At 38.8% G+C, this 10,022-nt stretch overlaps 1 protein-coding gene across 1 annotated transcript; it reads left to right on the forward strand.

Moving 5' to 3' along the window:
* Positions 2,056-9,718, forward strand: LOC107612908. Its single transcript, XM_016314690.2, has 6 exons — positions 2,056-4,116; positions 4,590-4,730; positions 4,864-6,619; positions 6,919-7,142; positions 7,503-8,356; positions 8,451-9,718. Exons 1-6 carry the CDS (start codon positions 2,629-2,631, stop codon positions 9,565-9,567), a joined length of 5,580 nt encoding a protein of 1,859 aa, XP_016170176.1. The 5' UTR covers positions 2,056-2,628; the 3' UTR covers positions 9,568-9,718.

Below are 10,022 nucleotides of genomic sequence, written 5' to 3' on the forward strand. Positions count from 1 at the left end.
TAATTAAAATAATTATAATATTATTTTTAATTGATAGTGCATCAAAATTACTATATTATACTTCTAGTTACCAAATTTTCTATGACACCCCCCCAAACTGCAAATTTAATAATAATCTTAGCCATCCATCATTTAATCAACCATTAGCGTTAAGTATGATTTTAGTTCCTAACGTAGAGGTCGAAAATCGATTTCATCCCCAATTTTTTTTGCTACAAAATGGTCCCCAAAGTTTCAGGTTATTTTAAAATCGTCATTTTTATCAATTTTATTTTTTTATTACCAAATTACACTTTATTAAAAAATTAAAAAAAAAAAGAAAACCACAGGAGGGAGAAAGAAGAGAGAGATCGGAAGGGAGAAAGCTAAGGGCCACCGCCGCTGCTCCTCGCCGTCGTCGCCGCCGCTCCTGCTCCTCGTCGTTCAGTCCTCGCCTCTCGCACTGCTACTCGCGCCCTTGCTGCTGCTCCACGACCTTTACCACCCGCCGCTTCTTCGTCTTCTTCTTCTTTGTGAACTGGATTTTTTATGGAATTTCTGGATTTTTTTGTGAAATTTCTGAATGTCATGCTCTGTTAATAAATCTCTTCTTTTGATTTGGCTTGAATTTGGAATATTGTTGCTCCTGAGTTTTGATTGTTCTGATTTGTTGAGTTCTGATTTTCTGAGTTTTGAGTTCTGATTTTCTGAAGTGGGGGTGGTGATGGATTCTGGTGTTGATGATGATGGTGGGGTGGTGGTGGATTCTATTTTGAGTTTTGTTGTTCTTTTGACGATGATGATGATGATGATGATGACCATGATGATAATGGTGGTGGTGGTGGGATCTGGGCTTAGGCTTCTGTTCTGTTTGCTTTTGCTTAGTTTGGTTGATTTTGGGGTGAAGGGGGAATAGTATTTTCGTCCGAAAGACGATTTTAAAACAAACTGAAATTTTGGAGACCATTTTGTAGGAAAAAAAAAGTTAGGGACGAAATTGATTTTCGACTTCTCCGTTGGGACCAAAATCATACTTAACTCCAACCAATTATTTCTCCATGGATTATGTAAAAGAAAATAGCTCACTTAGAAAGTCAAGACACTTGGAAGATGTTGAAATTGAATTACTTCAAAGTTAGTGACAACGATTATTTTAACTTATTTTTGTACTTATTTCTTGGAAGATGTTGAAATTGAATTACTTCAAAGTTAGTGACAACGATTATTTTAACTTATTTTTGTACTTATTTCATGCATATTGGCCAACGCCAGTCATATGTAATATCACCTAACATCAAGTGAAATAAGTACTAAAACCGAACATAAACATATTATACTCTAATAGTTAACTTCTTCAACATAAAACAACACATGATTAGTTAAAGATATAATTTCTTTCTCATCATCCATGGCCTCACAATTTAACTCTTGGTATGAAGTAACCATTGTTAAAAATTAAAATAATTATACTACTCTAATACTCTTTATATAACTCTCAATGCTCAAACGTGATTTCCTCTTGTAAGAAAATGCCTATAATTCTATTGATATCATATGCTATGGTTTTGATTATCTATGACTATGATGTAACATGCACAAGTTCTTAGTAATTGAAATAGAGAATGTTTTTAAATGCAAGTAGTTAAGCATTGCTTGCATTTTGCACTACCATGTGCAAAGGAAGCCTTGAACAATGGATTGCATCATAAGTCACCCTAGAAGTATTTTTGATGAACCTATTTTGTAAGAAAAAGGGTATTGGTGAGAGGAATATGTAACAATAACCTTAATGAGCCAGAACATAAGTGCATAACCTGTATAAGATGTGAAAATTTGAGAAAAATAGACATAAAGAAAAAAATTAAAATAAAAAGCAAAGTCACTAGAGCACATGTAGCCCCACAAAGCACAAAATGTATCAAAATACATATATTTTATAAATAGAATTTTTTTAAGGAGCCGTTGCCCTCCCAAAACATAAATACCCTCCCACTTTGCTTCATATTTAGTGTCATGCAAACACAATTTTGGCGGCAACAATGTGTTGGATAAAAAGAAATTAAAAGAAAAAAATTGCAAAAATAAGCCCCCAAGATACCCTTCCGAGTTACCTATTCAAGCGCGTGTATTACACTCTCAGTCTATCTTGCAAACGAACGGCTGAAAAGCCTCACGTGATTTTCACGCTTCATAACGCCCGTGTTCTAAAGCACAGAAATTTCAGAAACAAAAAACACTGATAATTTTTCATACACTCACGCCCTAGTTTCTCTGCAACACTGAAGAAAAACCTCAGAAAACAGCACTGAGAAAACGAAGAAGAAAGCTTCAGAAACCCCCCAAAGCCCAGAAACCCTATCTCCACATAAAAAAAGGGGAAGCGTTTCTTTTCAATCAAACCGAAACCCCATTGGAAGCCGTTATTCGATTCAATTTCTAGGGTTTTTGTTTTCCTTAAAATTCCTTTGCATTCCAAGCTGATTTCCCAGTTTGGTGGGTGCGATTGTTATTTAATCTAAATAGTATCACATGTTGGCACCCGATTGGAAGGAAAACACCGAGAGAAAAAGAAGTCTGCGCCTCTTATTTTTTGGGGTTTCAATGTGTATGTGATTGTTTAGTTTTGTTTTGGGTTTATTGTGATGCGAAATGCGATTGTCTTCTAAATCTGGTTCTTCATCTAAGCATAAGAATGTTGGTAAATCTAGTCCGTGGCTTCGGAAGAAGCACAAGAGGTTAGACGCGATATGTGAGAAGGAGTACAATCGGAACCATGGTGATTCCAATGGGTGTGATGATAATTTGATTACTGATGCTGCGGATTCAGCGGTTCGCCGAAGCTCCCGTGTTCGGCGTGCCCCGGTTCTGCTGGATGCCTCTCCTGCTCCTCCCAAGAAACGGCGGAAGTTAGGGAAGGTTGGAGTGCCTGCAGGGCGCATAGAGAGTGGCAAGAAGAATTTGGAGCAGCAGAGTCCCGGCAGCAGCATTGAGGGGAGTCCTTCGGCTTGGAGATCGAGGTTGAGGTCTAGGGCTAGGGGTGCAGGTTTTGAGGTCAATGATGAGAAGGAATTGCCCCGTCGGAAGAGGAAGCTTTTTGAGGATGTGGTTGTAAGTAGGGGTGATGATGAATTGAAGGTTGATAAGAAGAAGGAATTGGAAGGTGGAGTGCCAAGGATTGTTAAGTCAAAGAGACCAGCGAGGATCAAAGCTACAAAGCATGAAGAAGAGCTTAAAGTGAATGAGTCTCATGAAGTAGGGCCTAAGGAGAACGAATCTCATGAAGAGGGGCTGAGAGAGAATGAATCTCACACGGAAACGCTTAGAGAGAATGAATCTAATGAGGAAGAGCTTCAAGAGAATGAATCTTTTGTAGCAAAGCAGACAGAGAAGGAGTCTTATGAAGGGCATAGAGAGAATGAGTGTCATGGTAATTTAGATGAGAGCAACAGTCAAGAAGTGGAGCTTACAGTGAACAAAGAGGAGGGTAATGATACGGTTCCAGTAACTGATGTGTCTGGCGGGAGCCTTGTAATTATATTGGATGTGAATGAACCTCCTATTATACGGAATGGGGAGAGAAACATGTCAAACAATTTGCAAACGGAGGAATGTAGTGGCGGTAGTGAACAGTCTCCTTTGGAACATGCAGATAAACCGGATGATCGATCGGAACATGCAAATAAACAGGACGATCAGTTAGCATGTGAGAAGGAAGGCAATAATGCAAGTGAAGGAGCTGAAATTGCTGGGATTTCAACAAAGCAAGTAGAAAATGAAGGATCAGCTGACAAGGAGGTTGAGATTGATGAAAACACTTTGAAAGATGCAAACTATGTGACAAAGGATAAGCTGAAACAAGCTTCAAATGGCTCCCAACGGATCAAAGAGGGTCGACGGTGTGGATTGTGCGGGGGAGGCACTGATGGTAAGCCTCCTAAAAGGTTGCTTCAGGACAATGGTGAGAGTGAGAATGAAGCATATAGCGGTTCTTCGGCTTCAGAAGAGCCTAACTTTGATATCTGGGATGGTTTCAGTGATGAACCTGGCTGGCTTGGTCATCTCTTGGGTCCTATTAATGATAACTTCGGCATTGCTCGAATATGGGTTCATCAGCAATGTGCTGTATGGAGTCCAGAGGTGTGATTTTAATCTCGTACCTTTTGTAACATGGTTTTGCATCATGAAATTCTGGATATGTGTGCTTGCGATTACTCTAAAAACTGAAAATTATGCAATTGAATTTTTCAAAGAAACAAAAGAAGAAAAAAAAAGTGGTTATTTTGTTTTAAGACATCTCACTAAATATGCCCAAGCAATTTTTATGAGGCCACATGCTGATCATAAATGGTTTCTGCAGTTCACCTAGTTACATTATAAATAGATTCCCTTTTATCTTTGGGAACATAAGTAACACGAGAATGTGAGATATAATCCTTTGTGCACCATTTCCCTTTCATCAATAATGTTGACTGTAGTAATCAACACACTTTGCCAGCTCGAAGAATAATGCTTTTAATCTATAATCAACCAATTTCCCCATTTGTAGCTTAGTCAACTTAAATGTTCAAGTTGAAGTTAAAATAAACATTCATTATGACAATCTATTCCAGGTTTATTTTGCTGGGTTGGGATGCTTGAAGAATGTCAGGGCTGCACTTTACAGAGGAAGAGCATTGAAGTGCACACGTTGTGGGAGGCGAGGGGCAACCTCAGGTTGTCGTGTTGATCGTTGTCCAAAAACTTATCACTTGGTTGGTTATGTGTTCTCTCTTAGAGTGACATTTGCATATATTCTGAACCCCTTTAATTTTGAATTCACAAAAAAGGAAATCATTCTTTCATGCCAACCTTAATCTGAACTAACATCCTATCTGTGTTTCACAGCCTTGTGCAAGAGCAAGTGGTTGCATCTTTGATCACCGTAAATTTCTTATTGCCTGCACAGATCATCGGCATCTTTTCCAACCACATGGTAGTAAATATTTAGCCCGGATAAAGAAGTTGAAAGCTAGGAAACTGAAGTGGGATATGAGGAAGCATTCAAATGATGCTTGGAGAAAGGATATTGCTGCAGAAGAGAGATGGCTTGAAAATTGTGGAGAGGATGAGGAGTTTTTGAAACGTGAGAACAAGAGACTTCATCGTGATTTATTGAGAATAGCACCAGTGTACATTGGTGGTTCAGACTCTGCATGTGAACCATCCTTTCAGGGATGGGAATCTGTTGCTGGACTTAAAGATGTCATCCGGTGTATGAAGGAAGTTGTTATTTTGCCTCTACTATATCCTGAGCTCTTTGATAATTTAGGGCTTACACCTCCCAGAGGTGTTCTTTTGCATGGGTATCCTGGAACAGGGAAAACCTTAGTGGTCCGGGCATTGATAGGTGCATGTGCCCGTGGCGATAGACGGATTGCATATTTTGCCCGCAAAGGTGCAGATTGCTTGGGGAAATACGTGGGCGATGCTGAGCGCCAACTAAGACTATTATTTCAGGTTGCTGAGAGATGTCAACCTTCTATAATATTCTTTGATGAGATAGATGGATTAGCACCTACCCGTACTAGGCAGCAAGATCAGACACATAGTTCTGTTGTATCAACTTTGCTTGCTCTTATGGATGGTTTAAAATCCAGGGGTTCAGTTGTAGTCATAGGTGCAACAAACCGTCCTGATGCTGTTGACCCAGCACTGAGGCGACCTGGAAGATTTGATCGGGAAATTTATTTCCCACTGCCATCAACTGAGGACCGAGCTTCCATTCTGTCACTTCACACTCAGAGGTGGCCTAAACCAATTACTGGGTCCTTGCTTGAGTGGATTGCAAAAAAGACTCCTGGCTATGCTGGTGCAGATCTTCAGGCTCTCTGTACTCAAGCGGCTATCAATGCCTTGAAGAGGAATTTCCCGTTGCAAGAAGTTTTGTCCTTAGCTGAAGAAAAGCATTCTGGTTGGAAGAACCTTAGTCTACCATCCTTTGCAGTGGAGGAGAGGGATTGGTTAGAGGCATTTTTGCATTCCCCACTACCATGCTCCCGGAGAGAAGCAGGAAATGCCACTAATGATGTTGTATGCTCCCCTCTTCCTATCCACCTCATACCTTGTTTATTGGGGCCATTGTGCACACTTCTTGTATCTCTTGATGAAAATCTATGGTTGCCACCTCCTTTATCTAAAGCTGTAACAGTGATTAAGAATGAAGTGGTTTCTGTTCTAGACAAAAGGAAAATGCCTATTGATCACTGGTGGTTGCACATTGATGACTTACTGCAAGAAACAAATATTGCTTCTGAGATAAAGAGCAAGCTCATGTGTTTGGGCATTTTATCTGCAAATGATGGCTTTGGTGGTTCTCCTGATACTGCAGATGACACAGATGATAGCACTATGAAGTCTGATCCCTCCATAAAGAATCATTTGGGCATGCGTAGTGGTTTGTTTCTAGACAAGTCATTTGCATTTACTAATAAATCAGGATTTCGAATATTGATTTCTGGAAATCCCCGATCTGGCCAGAGACATCTTGCTTCCTGCTTTCTTTACTGCTTTGTGGGGAGTACTGAAATAAAGAAGATTGATATGGCAACCGCTTCACAAGAAGGGCATGGAGATGTAGTGCAAGGCATTGCACAAATATTATGTATGTCTCTCTTAATGCTGGTTATTGTCCTTTTGGAAGCACTGCTAAGTATGCTAATTAACAAAACTCTGGATATCTTTTAATAAGCTATCAATTTGATTATTATTATTATTTTATTTTTGTGTGTGTTAGGGTTAAGAATTCAGCTTGCAATGAAATGCATTTTTTTCTTTTTGCAGCCATTTATAGATGCTAAGTGTGGAAGAAGGACTGAATTTTTTGCTTTATATGAATATATTGATGCCAGCTGTATACTTGCAGCGACTCTTGAATCTGATAATTATGTTTCTATGTGGCAGTGAAATGTGCTAGTCTTCAATCTTGCATATTATTCATGCCAAGAATTGATTTGTGGGCTGTAAACAAACATGTCCAAATCTATGATAAGGAAAGTGAGTTTAATACAGAGAAAAGCTCTGCAGAGATTACTGAAGGCAAGGCCAACAAGAAGGCTTCACATGCCTGGATGTCATTTATTGAGCAGGTGGAGTCCATTGGTGTATCGACGTCCTTGATGATTCTGGTATGTTTGGCTTTATCTTTGTCTGCAATGTATTAAAGCCTTTGTACAATTATTCCTAGGATTTGTGCTCCTTGTTTTATTTTAAATATGTATTTTATATTTTAACTTTTGGTTGTTTTAGTTCTCATAAAAAAATGTATATCTATGCAACTAATAATTCATGTGTGATTCTTTTAGTTGCAAATCTTTAAGAAACAGTTGTTTATACATCAAAATTGCTTCCTTGATCAAAATTTTTTATGGCTCCCTCATCCTTGTTTTCCACAATAATAGGTGATTGGTCATGATACATAAGTACAAGTCGATACATTTTATATATTGAGTTCAGGTCCCTTATCTTTTGTTTCTCATTTGCAACAGGCTACTTCAGAAGTTTCGTATACAGAACTTCCAAGTAAGATAAGGGAATTCTTCAAGAGTTATCAATCTAAAGACAGCCAATCAACTCCTTTGCAGCAAACAATCCCTCGACTCTCACTGCATCTTGATAGTAATTTTGATAATGAGACGTTGATCACTCTGTCTGTAGAAGAGCTACTGAGAAATTTAGTTGAGCAGCAGATTCAATTGATTCATCAGAGCTCTCATGTTCATCTGGGTGTCCGAAAGGTTTCTGTTGAAGCTTGTGAAGAGAAGGTATGGCAGAGTAAAGATAATGGATCAGTTGATGAAGAGAAGAGTGAAACCCAAGTTCCTAAATCCACATCAGCGCCTCCACCACCACCACCACCCCCCGATGGTAGGTCTCTGAAGGAAAAGTCAACCTTGTCACTAGCAATATCCACATTTGGTTATCAAATTCTTCTATTCCCACATTTTGCTGAACTTTGTTGGGTCACATCAAAACTCAAAGAAGGTCCTTGTGCTGATGTAAGTGGACCATGGAGGGGGGGCTGGCCTTTTAATTCCTGTGTAATTCGTCCCAATAATTCACTAGACAAGTCAATGGTTCCTGGTAGCTCTGGTGGTGTTAAAAGCAAAGAAAGATCTGGTTTAGTTAGAGGCTTGATTGCCGTTGGTTTATTGGCTTACAGGGGTGTTTATAAATCAGCCAAGGAAGTTTCTCTTGATGTGAGGAAAGTTCTTGAGATCCTAATTGAGAATATCAATGCAAAAATTCAAGCTGGGAAAGACAGATATCAATATCTTCGCATTTTATCGCAAGTGGCTTATTTGGAAGATATAGTAAACAATTGGGCTTATGCGTTGCACAGGTATCACTATATTTTTTTATCTTTTCACTATATATACATATATATATATTCTCCTAGATGGCATCAATCTTGACTGAAATTCGTTTCGTTTTAGTATGGATAAGGATTCCTTGGAGCCTATATCAAAAGTCATGTCGTCAACTGATGGGTTAAACAGTCATCTCTCGTGTGTAGATCACCAAGCTGAAACTAAGGATGTTCATATGAACGGTGATGATTCGGAGAACCCAGGGAGAAGTTGTAAGGAAATTCATGCTGAAACAACTGGATTTCCTGCCATGAATAAGAAAAATGATAATACAGATAAACTTGATCACGATGGTAGACATACAAATACAAGCTCTAAAGAATGTCTACCAAACGATTCTTTAAACAATCACTCTGATGACTCTGCTGCTGCAAACCAACCTGTTGATCCATCCCCAAATCAGGAGAATGGATTGCTATCCCGTGAGGTTGCCAATGGAGATGTCAGGATGTCAGAAGAATTAGGTAAATCCACATCCACTCATTCTGCTGTCCTTTCAGAGAATGGACTTCACACTGCCTTAGAACAAGAAGGTCTTAATGGAGGTACTGTAAGTACCATCTCTAATCAGCCCCCGACCTTGTCCACAGAAGGGACTGGTGTAACTGATGTTTACTCTCGCAAACATGAGAATGCTACAGGTATTGATATCTCTTCAAGTAAAGGCCATGAGCATGCTGAACCTGCGGTCGTTTGCATGTATCAATGTTGCCCTAGATGTCTTCACAGCTTATATCTTGCAATACGCAAGCTTCTCACCAGTGAGTTGAGCGATAACCATAGAACAGTAGAAGATGTCCATGATGCTGTTTCATCATTATCCGTGGATCTTATTTCAGCAATTAGAAAATGTCACATTGAAGATCTTGATTTTTCTAACAAAACCTTCAAAAGAGAAAGGCATGGAATAACTTTGAACTTGAGAACATGTGACCCCAAAAACCAAGACAAGGACTTTGTGGCAGCTGAGTGTGTTACTCACTCAACAAGCCAGGAGGCAACTGCAACCAAAGATGAGGTAGTGAATGAATCACTGAAGCTTGATTTAAAATTTATATTCAGAGATGGTGTGCTGGTTCCTATGAACCCAGACAAAGATGTTTCTCTTCATTGTAAATTTGAAACTCTGTGCCTTTGTTCTCTTAGAGAGTTGATAGTAATGACCAAGAGCCCTTTTGATTAAGCTATTGTATGATAGCTTGGATTTCTTAGCAATATTTTGGCACTGATGCGGAAATTTTGTATGGATTTTCCCCTTTTTCTGAGATTGAAAATACAATTTTGACCATGGAGTCCCCATGCAGAACTGCAGAAGCTGGCTAACCATTTGATTTTCTTCTCGACATATACATAGGACACTAGTAACTGAAATTTAGTTTATCATGCATGTATTGATTACTATATTGCCATTTTTTATTACCATTTTTTATATTGATGCTAAAATTTACCAACACTTTTCCATGCTATATCTTTTAATTACCTGATCAGCTGATCTGTTCATAACATACTCTTTCCAATGTAAAAAAAATAAAATAAAAAAAGGTTTTTCTTTTTTCAAATAAAATTTAGAGGCAGGGAAGGGAGGTTTATCTCCAAGGAAAATGATAGAGTTATTGACATATAAATGAAGTATCATAA

Source organism: Arachis ipaensis, chromosome B08, assembly GCF_000816755.2.
Source record: "Arachis ipaensis cultivar K30076 chromosome B08, Araip1.1, whole genome shotgun sequence".
In the NCBI taxonomy this organism is placed as follows: domain Eukaryota; kingdom Viridiplantae; phylum Streptophyta; class Magnoliopsida; order Fabales; family Fabaceae; genus Arachis; species Arachis ipaensis.